The following is a 19,064-nucleotide window of genomic DNA, read 5'->3' on the forward strand; positions in this document are numbered from 1 at the left end:
TGAGTGCAGGAATTCACCACAAACGCAAGAGAAAATCATCTTGATCTCTACTTTTGCAGAGCCACATGCTTTAACTACATCCAGATGTGGTCACATATGAGAACGTTACCCCACTTATAGCAGCAACAGCGTGTCCTACAAACAACCTTCCATTAAAATTGCCAGTGGACCACTCTGCCACGTTGCTAAATGTTAATTTATGTACCTCACGTTGTGTGTGTACGCATGTCTCAAAGATACTATTAATAGCACATGTGGCTCTCCTTTGTAAGAGAGAGTGAAGGGGGAGGGAAGACGCATCCCCTCAGCTATTTAGCATCCGAATGTACAGGAAGAGGGTGAAGCGAATGCTAAAAGAAGTCATTTGTCAGTCTCGTTAGTTCCTCCTGTAGCCTCCCATTTGTTCTCTTTTGCTTTGCTCGTGGCTCTGCAGCAGCAGCCAGTAGTGGGATTATGATGCTTCTCCTCTCTGCTCCTCCCCTCGGGAGCTCCGTTGTTGCTATGGTTGGCCCGCCCTGAAGAAGGGGGAGGGGCAGTGCGGAGGAGGCCTCCTGCTCACAACTCAAGGCAGAGCAAAGGGCACCTTGCTCTCAGATGACACCCTTTACTGTGATAAACCCTGGTATTGTTTCATAACCAGCCTGGAAAGCAGTGTAGATGTCACTATGCTTGTTAATGTGGATCCCAAATAAAATGAATCAATAACCAAGGAGCCACATATATGCATCTAAACTTGTGTTTAAAAAATGTACTCTATGTAAGAATGTTGCTCAGATTACCCTGATTATCTTTTCTAACATATTTTTAGAAATGCAGCTTAATCATCAGACAACATCTTCAGCTTCTGTGGTTGAGTTTGCTAAAAAGGAAGTGCTTGGGTTGGTATCAGGAAAGACAAGCATTTAATATAGCGGTTACAAATGAAACTAAATGAGTAAACAAGTATCTTATTACAGAGTTGCAATTGATTTTTATCATGAATCTAGGCATGAGCCTGATAATAAAATTATGTGGCATGATTGCCTTGATAGTGTGATCTTTACACACACACACAAAAAGTATTTGATGTAACTGCTTTGATTTAAAACAGAAAATCAATAATTACTACTACTTTAATATACAGAGATAGTCAGACATTTCTTTTTAGCTTGCCAGTTGTACTTTTAAAAGAACTCAATTTAAAAGTTATTATTGGCAATGTTTTAGTTTTCACACAAAGACTGTTGGTATTTTTTACAACCTAAAATGTTTCAAAGTGTCCAAATGTGTATTTCTTATAAAAAAAAAAAAAAACGGTACAGTAGCCTCCTTTTAGACAGGTGGCCAGACGTGTGTTGCAAAAGCATGGCAGAGGGAGCAGTACTGCACTAGAAAATACTGGTGACTCCAGCTCTTTCAGACTGTCAGATTTTCAAATATAGGAAAGATGGCCCCACTTTTTTTATTTCATTCTCTGCCACTACAACAATCACATCTTAAACGTACTCTGACGATTTTAAAATCTGATTTATTAAAGAATGTCTTAAACAACCCATCCATTAATTTTTCTATTAGAGCAAACATCCCTTTTAATCTGTCAAATACCACTTTAAGTTTTTAAAAGTAAATTTGAATCTAAAGAAGTCATGCACTTAACTATGCCTTTTGCTTATTTGCTGTGTGGACTTCACTTCTTAGTCTCCCTCCTACACAGATCATTTAAAAACAGCACACAGCCTACAGCTAACACACCACAGCATGTGAGAAAGCATTAAATATCTCCGAGCTCTAGTTCTGGGATAAGATTTGACTGTGTCTGTCTTCCAGAACCAAAGATCAATGCCTCTGATCAGATCGTCCTGCCCCTGGACGGACCTGTCAAACCGGTTACCCTACATTGCAACCTGACTGCTGCCCATACGCCCCACAAGGACAGCTTCTGGATGAAGAATGGCCGCGAGATTCCAAACACACGGGGAGAAGAGAGAACCAGATCGTTCAGGTGACAAAATCCTTTGAATACACATTCCACTGCTCATCCTAAACACCCATTTAATGCAGCACTTTTAGATAAAATAAAGCCATTGTGCGAGCAATAAAGGAGCTGAGGTAATCTCTGTCTCAGCGGGGTGTGAAGACATTCTTGGAGATCAAGACCTTGCATAGACTGAGGCATTACAGTATACTGATTAGTTCTCAGCTGGAGGTGACAGAGGTGCACACAGCTACATGCATGCTAACTCAGGTTTGTTTTTCTGCTTGGTTGACTGATGGTGAGGGATTTTTAAAAAGTGGAGCACAGACCACAGAGCAGCAGATTTCCCCCACTCTAAAAATAAGCAGACAGTGCACTAAAGGCTATGACAATAAAACTCACCATAAGCTTGTCTGTGCGATCACTTATGTTCAGGAAGCTACAGATCATAACTTTCTAAATGTTAGGTTTCTCTTATCTAAGTTAGCTTAGTAACTCAGTTCAAAAAGTTACCTCATATAACAGAAGCAGTTTAAAAAAAAAACAAAAAAAAAAAAAACAAGTATTTATTGTTATTGTCTGCTGGGCATGTGTAAAGTCAGTAGTTTTTCCCAAGACTGTAGCAAAACTTAATTGAAAGAAAAATTATAATCTGTACTTGTGTAATACTCTGATTTTCTGAGAAGTTGAATTTGGGGTTTATTAGCTGTAAGACATAATCAAAAATAACTGAAACAAACACTTAAAATACTGTATATCACTCTAAAAGCAAAGAATCAGTATATTTATTTTGAACTTATGTATGTTACTTTTATTAAACTATCTAAGTCTCACTGAGATTAAAAATCTCTTTTACAAGACATTTTAATTTTCAATTCAATAGGTGAAGAAAACTTTCCAGTAATATCTACATATCTCTTTTTCATTGTGCAAACTAATCTTATAGAGTTTGTTTTGTGGCAACACAAAATTGTGTTATTTATATGCACAAGTATAACACAAAATACAAATTTAGTCATTCAGTCTTGTTAAAATCAGTAAATAGAAATTCAAAAACAGAAGTAGTTTTCATTTAATTTTAAATTATCACAAATTATGTCATTTGCAAATTAAGAGTTTGCAAATGACATATTGTATTTAATACCCAGATCTCACTCCATCCATCCATCCATCCATCCATCCATCCATCCATCCATCCATCCATCCATCCATCCATCCATCCATCCAATAAAACTAAGCCTCCACTCTGTCATTTGCCTGAATAAATAGTTCCTGCTGTCACACAGTATAATCATTTAGCAGAGAGCCACTGTCAGCCCCCATAGACATACCACATACTCTGTCTAGCCACAAGATAAGACCAATTGGTCACTTCCTTGTCACACTACATCAGTGAAACTCTGAACATTACAGCTAAAATGCCTGTAGCACACTTTCCTGCAGAATACAGGGCTGCAGTTTTGTAATATCTGAATAAAAGGCCATGATTTTTTTTTTCACGGCCTTGTGAGTTCCTTAGGCGTTCACTGATTTAGTCAAAGCTCATTATGATTTGTAAATTCAAAGCTAGATGCCTTAATTTACTGGACTTTTTGCACTACAAAAAGTCCAGTAAATAAAAAAACAAACAAACGGTAAAAACAGTAAATAAAAAACTGTATTTTTATTTGGTGGAAAAAAATTATTTGTTGGTGTTTTTTTGTTTTATTTCTTGTAGAATCTCTAAACCTCGAGCAGACGATTCGGGGGAATACATGTGCGTTTACACATTTGATAAAGCGCCAAATGCAAACGCAACAATTGAAGTGAAAGGTAAGTTTTCTCTGGAACAAGATAGCCAAAGTAAACATTTTATGGTTCAAACAAATGTCCAGTAATTACTGAAACATATGCATAATATGCAGCTTGTAGAGAGATTAAGGATGTTGAAGGAAAACTGTTCACCAAAAGCTGTGTCAAGAGAGTCATTGTTGTCAAAAATGCTTGAATCCAGGCAGTGCAGTGGTGACGACAGGGAGAATACCTGAGGCTGTTGTCACTCGTGGCTTTACTGAGACTACAATCTAGTGAAATGGACAGGGAGTGCACACACTCTCCAAAATATGCAAAGAACAAGGGTTACAAGGAGACTTTCATAAGAACTGTGACCTATAAAAATGAAGTGTTATGGTTAAAGAGGACAGGAAATACAAATTGTTGTCGCCTTATACAATAACTTGCCCCATCTGGCCATTTGGATACTTCTGCATTCTGTATTTTAATAACCTGCGCTAGTTCAGCACATAACTTGCAATAAGGTGGTGCATAAAAGAAGGTTTATTAAATATTCCAAGACAAGCTGAAGATGAAGGAATATTACATTAGTTTCTTAGTGAAAAAAAGAAAGTCAAGTAGGGTTTTATCAGTTCTCTCAATTATAGCAGGACGACTGTGAACTGTGAACGCGGTGTCATAGCTTCTCTTATGCAGAAATAACATCATTCATAGGTTATTGGGTGTACTTTGTGTGTAAGATTCTAAAAGATGAGTTCCTGTGAGAAATTGGGAGTGGAGTAAAGCAAATCATCTCCACCTATAAAATCTGCAGCAGGCAATTCACAAGATACGACTGAAAGAATCCTGTTACATTTTGTTACACCTTGCCATAAATACTGTTAAGGCTTGTAAAAAAAAAAAAAAAAAGATCAGAACAGTGCCTTGCAAAATACTCAAAGCTCTTAAACTTAGTCATATTTTTTCTCAAAAAGCAAACACAAATGTTGATGTAATTTTATTGGGGTTGTATGTGAGAAACCAACACCACTATTTGAACAACCAAGACAGAAACCACAAGAGTTAGCCTCTTTTAGAGATTTACTTGCATACCAGCAAGAAAAAAATGCAGTGATTTACACAGTTTGTAGGTCAGAGTCTCTTCTGACCTTCAAAGTGCTTACATACACTTGTGATGCCCACTGCTACATGTAAGGTGGGTATTTCTTGCAGCCCTGCAAAAAGCGCCTGGAAACACCACTTCCTCTTTTCACAGACTTTGTCTCAAAACAGAGAAACAGGAGTTTCAACTGTCTACAACCATCAATGTGTCATGTTATTCTCAAACCAGACTGTCTGTTAAATATAAGGTCAAATGTCAACATTGAGTAAATGATTAATCAAACCAATGTAATTGATAAGTGCAATTGATTCTTAGTAAATAGCATGAAATGATGATAATGAACAAACATTTTACCAACACATAGCAGTGCATAACTGTGAAGTGGAAGAAAAATGGAACATGTTTTTTACTTTTCTTTTTTAAAATGAAAATATTTATATCCAATTTTGCAGAATCAAACTTAATTTCATTTGCAGCATTTAGTCTTTTGTGCTATGTCCCATAAAACATCTAAGCACCAAACATTTATCCATTCTTCATTGGTAACCATGGAGTAAAAAATGTTACTTAGAAATTTTATTTAGATGTGTCAAGATACAGGGGACCTAGAGCAAATACAAAACATTGAAAATCATTTATGATTATCCTTCCAATTACCACTTATGCACAATTTTGTGTTGCTTCAGCACAAAAAATCCAAATAAAATACAGACGCGTGGGGTCGTAACGGGACAAAATGTGAAAAATTCATGGGGTGTGAACAATTTTTAAAAACTCCCTTAGGCCTTTTTTAAAATGTTAAATGTCAACTTCAAATATTTAGAACTTGAATCGGAGAACTTAACCTGTTCACTCAAGTGAACAACAAGGAGTATTGCAAGTTCTTTAAAGTAATGTTTTCATTCAAGGTAGCACTGAAGCCATCAACCTGAATAAGGAGTCCTCTGTGAGGAAGGGCAGGTCAAACCCTCTTCAAGAGAAGATTGCCTGTGTAGTGCATAAGCCAATTTGCAGCAGCATGGCTGTAGTGCATACTGAGCCAGGCCCGCCTCTTTGTAGCGAAGCCTGATTGCGTAACACAGATGACAGCTGTGCGTGTTGCTTTCACTGGATTGTCAGATGACAGCACTAGTGACCATTCAAACTGTTATTTCTGCAGTGGTTTGGCCGCTGAGGCTCACTATCTGCCCCCAGTGGGAAGATTTAGTATCTGAAACTGTCAATGAAGGACTTTTTGGTGACATTGATGGAAAAAAGATAAGAGAGACTATAATAACAGCCTTTTGATGTCATAAGCGGTACAAGCGCTGGATCTAAAAAAAAAAAAAAAAAAAAAAAAAAGACATTTTTTTCTGTCCGCAAACTCTTGTAATTTTCTAGAGGTGGTTGAGATCCACTGTGACCCAGGTAAGCAAGCCCACTGTTAAGCAAGCCAGCTTTCCACAGCGCTCCTGGCAGCAGTTCACTGAGATCCCTCGCCTACAGTGTCCTTGGCACACTCATCCTTGCAGGACTCGGCTCAGAGGCAACAGATGGAGGGTTCTGTGATGTTGTAGGATTAAGGCTCAGAATACAGGCCCAGCCATCTCTGTGGCACGAGTGGACTTTATTGTCTGTGATATGAAGCTTACTATTCATACATATTTGGTCCTATTATGCATATCAAGTTTTATGTAAGGCAAAGCACCTTTCTCAGTCAGTTTTGTTTCAAGAAAATAATAAAGCGTCACAACAAATCTTTCCATGAATCAAAATACCAAATGTGAGAACTGATATGATTAAGCGCTTTAAAAAATATATATATATATCATGTCTGTTCTTTCATCTTCTCAGGAAAAAAATTTTTCTGACAGGTTTGACCTTGTTCCCTTTCACTCATCCCTCTCACTTTCATCCCACTTTACCACAGTGTGGCTCACGGAAATTACTAATCAAGAATCAGGAGTGTGAAATGGAGGTTTCTGCCTGTTTCAGCACCACTCAAAGGGCTGTCTGTGCTCTGTCAGTCACAGAGATGTCACAGTAAGGATAACACATAAGTAAGCTTGGCCACTCCCCTGCTCTGGGAGCACGTGTGCACCATAATTAGAGTGAACTGATGTCACTAAAGAGCACAGAGCCCTCCTGCCCTCCACACACTGCTGAAAATTTCTCACACTCAGTTGCTGTGATGTCAAAGATTAGAGAAAAACGGCTAACTTGGTGCTAAACGGTGTCTCACCTTGGGGACAGAGTATTTTACTAATCGGTTATCATTGCTTTTCTTTGCCTTGTGATATATTTTCAAAATCAGCATTCATTACAGAGAGTTAGCTTTGATCATTATTTTGATGTTAAAATTCTCATTTTAGGACTTTACTGTCAAATTACTGTGAATGGGAACATCTGGAGGCTTTCATATTATACTGATGCAACCCTGCCCCCATCCTTGACCGCGATACGAATGGTATTGAAATGCTTTTGTCCCATGTAGCAACAGACCCTGCATTTAGCTGGAGGATGTATAGTACAGTTCATAAAATAATTTGAGTTTATAGGGAAAGTAAATATCTTTGCATGTAACTTACTAGTTTATGTCACTTGGACCCACGAAATATAACAAAATAATTAAATTCAGTGCTTATCAAAAGTATTCATACTCCTACACACACCTACAGTCTTGGATGTAACTTATTGGGATTTTGGAAGACCAATACACAACATGCTTTGTAGGTTAGAATTGAAATCACACCGTTGCTGCATTTTTTCAGATAAATCTACAAAAATCAAAAAAAAAAGTGGAACACCTATGTGTTAGAGTTTTTTTTATAACATTCTCCCTCCTGAGGTGGGCATCTATGTTCTTCTCTGGTTTAATACTCTCCTTGCGGTTGTGACACAACAATATGTGAAAATGTTCTGGGCTGTAAATACTTTTGCAAGTGTTATACATGTTTAGAAAAGAAATTCATGAAAAAATCAACACAGAGTCACTTTGCAAAGCTGCTGGAGCAGCAGTCCAAGGAGATACAGAACCTGAAAAGAACTGAATGCATCTGCTGCTCCGTCTGCCTCTGCAGTCTGAAAGCTGAGTACAGAGACGGCCATGTTGTGTTGAAACACATGATACCACATTCCCATTCATGATGACTCTTTTGTCGGAGCCCCCTTTCTCCACATCCTCGAGAGCCACACATTCCCCAGGGAGAAAGGATGTGCTGTAAACTTCTTCCACTCTTGGTTTTGGCCTGTGACCTGTTGTCTTTTGTTGAGATTTTGAAAGCTTAATTAGTGCTCCTTCTTGTAAACAACTCACTAGCTTTCTGCTGGTGACTCACTATAACAGACGTGAAAAATTAATAGCTGCACCTGCAAACGCCGCTTAGCCTGTGCTGCATCCACATTATAGTTAATGGAAACATCTATAGAGAAAAAAGCTCAGTAGATACAGAAAAACAGTCTGGGTTAGAAGCCCTTTTGAATCATACAGACACAAATAACTCCCTTAAAACTAAAACAGATAATCATTCTCTCCATATTTATGTCCTTTGGTAGGAATGTAAATCTTTCTATGAATGGTTTTTCTTCCTCTAGATGAGTTGTTAATGATCTGTTTTGCAACCCTAGCAAAACCCTACATCACGGGGCACAAGCGAAGTGAAAATAAAAACGAGGGGGAAAATGCAATGATGTACTGCAAGTCTGTCGGCTACCCGCACCCAACTTGGACGTGGCGAAAGGTGGACGGAACATCTTACAAGGTTTATATCAAATTATAAAAAGCTAAAAATATGCGCAGATGCTGTAGCTCAAAGAATTTAACATTGTTTAACTATTATTTACTTTGAGAAATGGTCACTGTTTTTCAGGATATTGACAACTCCACAGGACGCTTCTTCATCACAAACAGAGACAACTACACAGAGATCAACATACTGAACCTAGATATAACCACGGATCCTGGAATATATGAATGCAACGCAACCAATGTTATTGGGAACACTGCGGAGACCACGATACTACGAGTGCGCAGCCATCTTGCGCCGCTTTGGCCTTTTCTGGGAGTGCTCGCAGAAATTGTCATCCTCGTAGTCATCATCGTTGTGTATGAGAAACGCAAGAGGCCAGATGACATTATTGATGGTAAGAAAATCTTCAGTTGGAAAGCAACTATGAGTAATAATCTAAAGGAAGTCTGTCACGATCATTTACCCTGGTTAAAAGTTATTTTGGGATGAAGCAAGTTTGTGAAAACAAACTTTATGAGAAAATCTATGCTTTTTGGCAGTAAATCTGTAGATGTTTTCTCAGCAGATTAGGAAATTCATATATATATATATATATATATATATATATATATATATATATATATATATATATATATAATTTATTTTTTATTTACTTTAATATGTGCAGACACAAATAGCATGATGGTGAAGAAACCATCATGCTTTATGCAGCAAACTTTGAACCCCAAAGTTGATTCTGTTGTTTGAGGAGACCTGGAGAGACCAACGGGAATTAAATAACTCAGTAGTTATTTCTCCTTTTTGTTTTGGGTCACGTGTTTAGATGCATACAAATGTGACCTTTATGTATTCACACTTGGAAATTAGACAAAGCTCGGTCTGGAAAGAGTTGGCTAGTCATACAAGCTAGCAGCAGTTACGAGACGTACAGAATATTGCCAGAATATCAATTTTTTAACTTAAATGGTTACTATTCTTTTCCCCTTTCCCCTTCCTTCCATATGGAACCATATTCTAAATGGGTGGTAAGTGAGAGATCCTGCATGGCTATGAAGATCTGTTGTCAGTTTGTATGTTTTTAAACCAGCCTACAGCCCATTTACAATCCTTTTTATCTTGGATGATATATTGCTTTGATTTGAAACATTTTTACTTCCATGAAAATGAACCAATGATATTCTGATCCATTTCCTTAATGTAGATGTAATATAAGATATAAATGTTTTGATAATCCATGTTTTTATTCATAAAATAGCCATGCATTTTTTATTATGCAATATGCAATTAAAATTTTAGATGAATAAAAAAAACATATAAGGTATACAAGGTATTTCCCAGATTTTAAATGTGAAAATGCTTCTAAGTGGAATGTGTACACCAAGCCAAAGAAAAATAATAGTAATAATAATAATAGAACAGAACCTTTCAGACAAGCATACAGGACTGATATGCATTCCTATCAGAGGCTACAAGAAAATGAACAAGAAAACAGTAAAATGAAAAGGCAGAATAAATTTTTAAAGTGACGTAAGTAAGAGTAAAGTACACTTTCATTTCTGAAATATTTCTAATGCACTCTCTATAGTTTGGACTTAGATCAGCTTTCAAGTAGTACACTGAAAAACATATCCATTCCCTAGTTTTACAGCAAATACATCTGTTACAGCAAATACATCTGTTTAGGACATAATAATATTGAACTATATTTTGGGGACTGCTGGGTTTTTTTCTTGGCAGTGTTCCCTCTATCTGTTATCAGATACCTAGGTCTCTGTTTTTCTTACTGAAGCTGCAAGCCAACCCGATCCGCAGCAAACTCACTTCGTCTTGCTGACTCAGCACAAAAACTTTTTCAAGAAGATGCAGAAAGCCACAAAAATCCATTTTTTAAACAAACTGTAGCTGCAGCCCATTGTGGAGAGTTCCTAAAACAGCTTTATCAGCATGACTTCCTCTCCTGCACCACCTCTCTCTGCCTGGTCCCTGCTCAACCAGTGGCAGGGGCCCACTCAGCCAAACACACACAGGATGATGGAAACAAGACAAAACAATGCATTGATCTCTAAATATTGTTAAAGTTTAAGTTTAGGCCACTTTTAGATTATACAGGTCTTAATTGGTGGATAGATTTTTTTCTTATGTAAAACCAGTCTTGTGTTTATTTTTGTCTTTTATTAAAATTTATTTGAAGATACAAAACATTCACGGGTGAGAAAGAGCAAAAAGTCTGCAAGAGGAAAATATATATACATATATGTATATACAAGGGGTTAGCCTGCATAAGCTCTGTGCACAGTTTTTGGTCAACCAAAAAATTGAAGCGATTAAGGTAGATTATATTTGCCATGTTTATGTCATTCAAATCAGGATGAATCCCAGCTCACAGCCTTTCTCAAATCTCCTTTTAGCATCCACTGTTCCCAGAGGTTTTGGCCCCTGTCTGCGTGCGTTATAATTTCGAGTCTCTTGATGGCTTAGCTGCATTGGAACACTTTTTAACTCCACAACCAAAGGCTTTGATGCAAAGGCTGACATCTCTGTACCTGCTGCTAAAATGACTATTTTTGCCGTGTGATGAACTTATTAAACTGCAAACGTTATATAAAGAGAGACACCAAAATGTTTTATTTGTAAAAGTGAAATCACAATTGATGTTTCACAGATCTTTTGTTGAACCACTAAAATCACACAGCAAAAAGCTGTTAGTGTGCTTGCAAAGGCATAACAGTAAATTTGTGTTGTATACATATGAAGTGTGATAAAACTGCATAAGCCGACAGATTTTTTCTCCTCTTGACAGAACCATTTTTTTTCTTTTTTTGGTCTAACATTATAACTGCCATAATCTGCTCCATTTTAATGCCATGGAATGCTGCTAATGCTGCTTATCCCTGACTAATAACTGCATGGAAAATATCTTACTGTGACTGGTTACTTCTTGTACCTGCTGACACATTTCATTTGTTTGCAAAACACCAACAACCCTACATACCCCAAGGCTGAGGGGTGTGAAACCATTCTTTTTCTACCACCAGCAACTTTCAGCACCAGCTTTGTTTGTTTTTCTGCAACACTGTAACAATGGCACCTATGCTACTTCCCTATTACCACAAAGACTAATATTTAATGTCTGTTACACTATATTATTGCTTTATAGTATGCAAAGTAATTGCAAACTAGCAACATCTATCATGCCTCATCCAAGTCTATTTAAAACTGCTAATTGTAATTAAAAGATGGCTTTAAATGAGCCATCTGTAGCACTCCTACACAGCCTTTATTTGAAATAAACAAGAAACCCATGAGAGTTATGTAAGGTTAAGTTTATAATGTTTGGCTTAAAAACTGATTTTATAGACATTTATGAATTTGTTTACAGTATTTGCTTCAGTAGCAAATACTGTAAACTCACCTTTGTAAGAATGTAATGCACAAAACCACCAAAATCACTGCTCTGGATTTACCAAACTTCTGAAAATGGACAAACCTCAAAACACTCCGTCTGAAAAAAAAACCCCAAACAAAACAAAACAAAAATGGATCAAAATCAGCAGTAAACGTATATTCTGCTTCTGTTGTATTCCTTTCTATCATTTGACCTCTATTTGTGTTTTTGTCTTGTTTTTTCCCACGTCAAAGACGATGAACCAGTCGGAGCAGCGTAAGTAAATAAATACTTGTAATACTGTGCATTAGACATCGTTTAAAAGGAGTGGGCAATGTATGATCTGTGATTTATTACTGCTACGTCACTGTGATCTATCTGCTTTTATCCTAGGAAAACAAACTCAACAAACAACCACAAGGACAAAAACATACGCCAGAGGAATACAAAATAAGCAATTTACTCAAGTAAGACTGTGTTGTAAGAGATGGTGGGGAGGGGGAATAAATGCAGAACGTACTGAGAGGATAACTCATATTCAAGTCTTCTCTCTACTTTCTCTCCACAGATGAGATGGATAAACTGCATTTTTTTTTGACTACATGAAAGTATCAGAGGTTGACAAAACTCCAGGCAGTGTGGAATAACCCATATCCTGTCTCATTCTATGAGAAACAATATCAGCACAACACTGGCAACAATAAGAACTTACTGTAATGGCTGTCTTAAGCATGCCTTATCCAGTCTTAGATGGCAATTTCAGGATGATGAATAATGACTAACACGCCACAAAGGTGTACACATTTCCAATGTGCTGTTGATGTCTCCTTTATTAATTTTAACATATCCTCAACTGAGGTGATCCCTTTTGTATTACATATCATGTACAATGCATGCAAGATAATAACGCAATAGGATACTCAGAATAGACATTTTCTGTTGTTATCCCTCGTGTGGCTTTTCTGCATCCAATCTACCTGTTTTTTATGGAGTCATCATATATATATATATATATATATATATATATATATATATATATATATATATATATATATATACTTTTTATCAACAATTTGTACAGCATATCATTGTCATTAAAATATTTAATTTGTGAGAAGAAAATCTACTTTTAACAGAACTTTTATTGTGAAGCAAGGGCTTCAATGACAGGCAGTATTTAAATTTAATTGAGAGTGCTTACAGAAAATGACTACTGTGTGTTTAACTATCTTAACGAAAAGGATATCTGTATTATTTCTATTTTCTTTCCAGAGTAACTTAGGTGTCTTGTATATGTTGAAGTATGAGTGTTCAAATGATAGGAAATATGTAAAAAAAAAATATTTTTTTTATAATTCTCAATTTCAATTCATTGATTTTTACTTTCTATTTTTCTCTCTTTAACTGTATAGCATGGCTATAATCCTATGCAATATGTATTCTTAAATAGGTATATGGAGGGCAGTTTGTTTTACTCAGTGAAGCTTTAATCTTGTGGGATCACTTGAAAGCTGGCATAGATTCACTGCTGTAGCTGCATGACTCCTCTTTCAATACAATGTATCCATGTGTGTTGCGGTGGGAAAGGACCTGGATTCGGGATGTGAACTGAGGGACCAGAGCATATAGCCACGATCAAACATATGAGTGAGACCAACATTTTTTTTTTTCTGAATAAAAACAATGTCAAAAACCATGCCATGTTTCTTTTTTTTTTTCTCCAAGATCTCAAATATTTAAGTAAATCGAGAGCATCATCTGTGTTATATAACAATTACTGTGAGATAAGATTTTAGATTCACTGATGGCCAACTAAGCTGAACACTGCCTACACAAAGTTTACAACATAACATAATGGCACTGACTTGAACTTTCTGCCTTCAGCGGGCGGTGAGATTTTTCTTCACTCTTCTTGCAGTTTCTCCAGCTCCTCCTGTACCTTCTCTACAAACGCAGGGAAGCTGGGATCCAGGAGGCAGACCCGCAGGAGGGGTTCCAAGTCACCTGATGCCAAAGAACAGGGACTGTATATGTTAGGGAGAGCCAGTGCAGTCTCTCCCAGGAAGTGCTGTGGGATGCAAGGAGAAAAACTGCAGTCAATCTAATGGTTAGAATCTCACTGATAGACATGCAGCTATATGTAAAAGACTTTTGAATATTTCCACAAAGTTAATTTATTTCAGTGAAAACTCATATATAGATTCATTATACAAGTGATTATTGAAGGCACAATAACAATAGTTGTTATGCCCTACAGAGCAATAGGAAAGACTTCTCACTTGACAGCTGCCCAGCAGCAGACAGTTGCTGACACATTTCACAATGAAGGTAAGCCACAAAATGTCAGTGCTAGAGACATAGGTTGTTCATAGAGTGCTGTATCTAAGAAAATTAATGGAGAGATGCTTTGCCGGTAGTAGCCTTCATTCACAGTATTCAGACAAGAAAGAAAGAAGGATTCCACAGTCGGGAATTGAATCTCAAACGGCCCAACACCTCACTCCACCATAATTAATTTGTTGTAAGCCATAATCATCAAAAATAACAGAAACAAAAACCTGCATAATATATTTCTGTGTATAATGACTCTATTCATGAGTTTCACTCTTTCAGTTTAATTACTGAAACATAATTAATGTATCAATCTTAATTTATTGATCCATGCATGTATTTCTGGGAGTGTTGATGAGAGCTGAGAGCCTTATAGGAAGGATATGATTACAAGACTACAGATTTAAAAGGCTATTTATAGCAAATGTAGCACCAGTTAATTTTAGATGATTTGCAGATTAATGTGTCAGAGTTTCAACATTTAATACCTCGGTAAGACGCTTGATGGACACAGAGCCGTGGACAGCTTCAGGCTCAGGCTGCCCATTCTTTCTCTGACATGCCTGCTGCCAGAAGATGACAGAGAAAGTGAGGAAGGAAAAAATAAAGATTTGACAGATGCGGCGTGACACCACAGAGTAGGGAGACCAATCAATGACCTCATTACTAATTGAAAATTTTCCACCTCTCAAAGTCCTTTCATCTTCTCTGCGAACTTCTGCATTGCATACGTCTCCTAAAGGTCAACTTGAGCACCATGGCGGACTCCATTTCTTTCCTAATCCTTCATGTTTAATGACTTAAAGCACAGAAGTTCTGCATGTTTTACTTTGAAGCCAAATTGTAGTTAGCAAATTTTTAATGCTACTCAAAAGTGTATTCAAGAACATAACTATTTCATTCTTACAGTTATCTCTGAATTTTTAATATGGGGTGATTTATATTTTATAATCTAATATTAGACTGGAAAATTTTTGAGTAATTTTTAGTCAGTCTAACCCTATTATTATTAAATTTTCCTATCTAAATTTATGTTTTCATGGTAAGCCTTTACTTAATCCCATACAAAATCTGGAATTACTTAATGATTCTTACAGATTTAAATGGCCTATCAGCCCCACAAAAAAGACAATATAGTAAATAGCACCACCTAGCGAGGACTTACTGCTACTGTACTGTTGATGTCAAAATCCTTTCAAACACTGTGGTGAGGTTCTTCAATTATGGTTTACAAAAAGCCTATTTCACAACCAAAACAAATCGGATTAATCTATTATTACAATCTAAGTAGTGTGAATATTTTATCCATGTTCTAAACTCTAACCCAAAACTTAACACGAGTGTATTTTGCTTAGTTTTGGGACGTGAATGGCTTAACAGACTAACAGTTTGAAAAACAGTCTGGTTAGCGTTGAAAAAAATACATTGTGTTTGCTGAGAGGACATCTTAGCAACCTGTGCAGCTGGTGGGACCACAGTGGGGGGCTGATTTGGATGTGTCGCAGCAACTTCCAGAGAGGTGACAGCAACGTATGCCGACAACTTTTCCACAGCCCTTGAACACTGATTTACGGCCTCTGCTGTGCCGCTGCCATCAAACTGCATCCTTATCATGCGGCTCTCCCCCTGCACACGTCCAAAAGATTTGCACACCGTCTGTCTCTGTCAACCAGTCATGCCAATGAAAACATCTGAGGTTTGTATGTTTTGTTTCACTAATCAGTAAAATTAATTCATAAATAACAATTCAAAGCTTGTGTATTGTATAGTAATATCAATAATATCTTTTTGATTTTGTAATAATTAGTCAATGCATTGTTTAAAGTTTGGAATGGATTGCACTAAATGAAAACATTAATAGTCTGCTGCTTACCTTCACAGTAAATCGGATCATCAGGTTATCAGATTTGTGCTGCGCTTTAAGAGAGTTGGAGCCGTCATGCAAAGGGATTGTGGCCTGAAAAATGAAAAGAAATGAAACATCTTTACTAACCTGGAAAAAAAGTTGATTTGTACTATCAAATTAATATATATGTTTTAAATAAGAACCCAAGAGCAAAAGAGACAATGGCTAAAATTAAATGTTTCCCAAAACTGTCTGCAGGGGTCTCTGTTTACTCAGTAACTTCAAAGCTTCATATTTTGATCTAGTCATTTATCTCCAGGGGTTCAGCAAGAAAAACAATAGCTTTACAGTCTGTCTGCTAAATGTGCTTTGCCGTGGTTAGTTTTAAAGTAGAAGCAGTTAGTTAATTTCTTTCCTAAACAACTGCACTGCACTGGACCCAGAGCGTTGCACTTCACTAATGATTTAACAGAAAACACATTTTAAAAACTGCCAAAGGGAACATAATGTTCAACATTTTGGGAACCTTTTGCCTGAATGGTTCCTTCACATTTAACCTAATAACCACAATTCCACACAACTAGTCAATCAGACTTCGATGACATTTTATCACTAAGCAATATTCACATTTAAAACTGAATATTCAAATCTCTTATGACTAACTGTCATTTCAAAAGCCAATATGATGTGGATCCTTTGAGATCTTCTTTGGGGTTTTTAAGGCTTAACTTTTTTCAATGAAAACTTCCTTCACAAACTGCAGGAGTCTGTAATAGAGCAGTCAGTGAATGCTCCTTAGTGAATGTTCTCTACTGTCTGACCTGAATAAATGTCTGACTTGTCAACCTAGCACAGCAAGATAGCCATGTCTCCTCACAGAACATTATTAACCAGAGACAGAGAGCTACCTGAAACTGCAGTCTGCAGGTCAGAGGAAACCTTTTATTTTGTCCTGGGTGACAAAAATGGTTTGTTGCCCAGGACAAACCACACATCTTTCCACTTTTACAAAAACAATGGAAAGATGTGTATATAGAAAATTGCATGGTTATCATAGATTTTTTTTTTCCTTTTTGCTTCTTATCAGTTTTTATTCAGCTTTAGTGTGGCATGGACTTCTAAAGTTGCAAAGACAATAAGTGTGAAATCGTAAAACATTATTAAGGTTTATAACTTATGTGTATTTGTGACAAAAAACTATGATTTTTTTTTTTTTCTGTAACATTCTTGAACCCAAGAATATTTGGCTTGGCTCCTCCGAAACAATGCAGTCAAATCCCATCAGATTTGATCAGAAATGTCAGACTCTTCAGCAGAATATTTTATTCGGCCTTCATCAGACCCTCTGATCTGAAAACAGATTAATATTTATGTCCAGTGCCATGGAACGGGTGGAGCAAAATTTTGCACTTTGTTTTCAGGCTTTATTTAAAAAGATGAAGTCAGACTTTGTCATTCACAAGCTGCAGCCTTAATTCCCTACAGCTTTGGGCTAGTGTGATGCAAATGTGCAATACAATGTCTGGAGTTTCAACTGTTTCAAGCTTGGATCACAGCTATAATGTTAGACTAAAATGCTAAGGGCATGGGATTTCCTGAAAAGAGACATTTTCAGTTTACATACTAATGCATGTGTATACCTTAATATCAATAACCAACTCAGAATTTAAACTGTTGCAGTTTTTCTTTATTGCTGTCATGCAGTTGTCAACTCAAACTCTACATTTTCAAAACAGTTAACATTCAGGCAAAAACAGTGACACTGATAGTCAAAGTGAAACATTTTACTTGCTAAGGGTTCTAGCCATGCCAAAACATTTAAAACATGAAAAAAAATAAAAAATATTGAAGCAATATTTCCTTCAAGCAGCACAAGGTGCAACCAAGTGTATGAGCTCTTCCAATCAGTTATCACATAACAAACAACATAATACAGCACTTGCTTAGCCCATTAAACTGCTTTAAAATCAGTACAATTTGTCATTGTTCTACTACATAGACTGTGTTAGACTTTCCAGCTTCTTGCGAAGTATTTTATCCAGACTCAGAAATGCTTTGATAGTAATTTAATTGTTTTCCTTACTGAAATATTATTAATAATTATAAAAATACTTTTAAATGTAAACCAAAATAAATGTAGTAAGCTTTGGTAATCAAGATGGTAAAACTTAAGGAGATTGATTTAGGGACACTCTGATGATAGGAAAAGACAAGAGTACTCATAATGCACCATAATTGCAACTGTAATCATCATTGCAATATTCAACCACATCGCAATAGCATCTTACCAAGTTTTCTTGCCCTTGCAGCACCAGCAAGTATCCAGATTCCAACAAAGTCATGACGATTTTAGGTTCATTGGCCTTTGCCTCTAAAACCTGCAAAATAAAAACAGGAAAATAAATTGAGTGTCTGCATTTTCTTTCACTCTGCAGCTGCTCAATGTTTCATTTTCCAAAGAGCTTTTGTCCACTTCACCATGGAGTCTCCCACATGTCTGGACTTTCCAGACAGAGTTGTCTTTATATGACAATTCTTTGAGACACACTCACTGAACTCAGGTGATTTCCATTCCATTCAATGTGAGACTACAAACACCAATTGGATGGACTTCTATTGTAATAGGTCAATCACTTTAAAGGGAATGAATGAATGATGCAGCCACTTATTTTATGTAGAATATTTTTATTTATTATTTTATTCAACATGCCTTTTCTACAGCAGTCTTGTATGGTGGTTGATTGAATAACTATTTGTTTTCGTTGAAAAAATAAGTAACCTGCTAATTGCTAATCTTTCTAAAGCTTTCTACAAGTAGCCCTTGACCAGCTCTTCATATAATTATTTTCCATCCTCTGTCTGTAATCTTGCAGGGATCAACTAGTTGTGTCTGATTTGTGGTAAAAAATGATGTTCTTTCCACTTCTTGATAATAGCATCAACAA

The 19,064-nt window shown here is 36.6% G+C and overlaps 2 protein-coding genes across 5 annotated transcripts in view; one reads left to right on the forward strand and one right to left on the reverse strand.

Moving 5' to 3' along the window:
* The window catches only part of LOC106961724 (neuroplastin-like), a 38,620-nt gene extending 25,712 nt beyond the window's left edge, over positions 1–12,908 (forward strand). For 2 of the 4 annotated variants that reach the window (XM_015055636.1, XM_015055639.1), the window contains 7 exons: positions 1,807–1,981; positions 3,672–3,766; positions 8,436–8,569; positions 8,678–8,951; positions 12,197–12,218; positions 12,336–12,409; positions 12,511–12,908. In XM_015055636.1, the coding sequence (XP_014911122.1) occupies positions 1,807–1,981; positions 3,672–3,766; positions 8,436–8,569; positions 8,678–8,951; positions 12,197–12,218; positions 12,336–12,396 (761 nt within the window). In that variant the 3' untranslated portion in view covers positions 12,397–12,409; positions 12,511–12,908. Of the gene's footprint in view, positions 1–1,806; positions 1,982–3,671; positions 3,767–8,435; positions 8,570–8,677; positions 8,952–9,587; positions 9,628–12,196; positions 12,220–12,335; positions 12,410–12,510 lie in introns of those variants that run through there. The other 2 variants (XM_015055637.1, XM_015055638.1) reach the window with 2 other exon arrangements.
* Positions 12,909–13,665: 757 nt separating this feature from the next.
* Positions 13,666–18,498, reverse strand: rec114 (REC114 meiotic recombination protein). Its single transcript, XM_015055642.1, has 5 exons — positions 18,408–18,498; positions 16,147–16,230; positions 15,729–15,899; positions 14,762–14,839; positions 13,666–14,010 (listed from the first exon to the last, which is right to left on the reverse strand). The coding sequence occupies exons 1-5, from the start codon at positions 18,459–18,461 to the stop codon at positions 13,846–13,848; spliced, it is 552 nt and encodes a 183-aa protein (XP_014911128.1). The 5' UTR covers positions 18,462–18,498; the 3' UTR covers positions 13,666–13,845.
* Between the last annotated feature and the right edge of the window lie 566 nt (positions 18,499–19,064).

This window comes from Poecilia latipinna, unplaced genomic scaffold, assembly GCF_001443285.1.
Source record: "Poecilia latipinna isolate Pla-1442-1.1 unplaced genomic scaffold, P_latipinna-1.0 Scaffold1328, whole genome shotgun sequence".
NCBI classification, from domain to species: domain Eukaryota; kingdom Metazoa; phylum Chordata; class Actinopteri; order Cyprinodontiformes; family Poeciliidae; genus Poecilia; species Poecilia latipinna.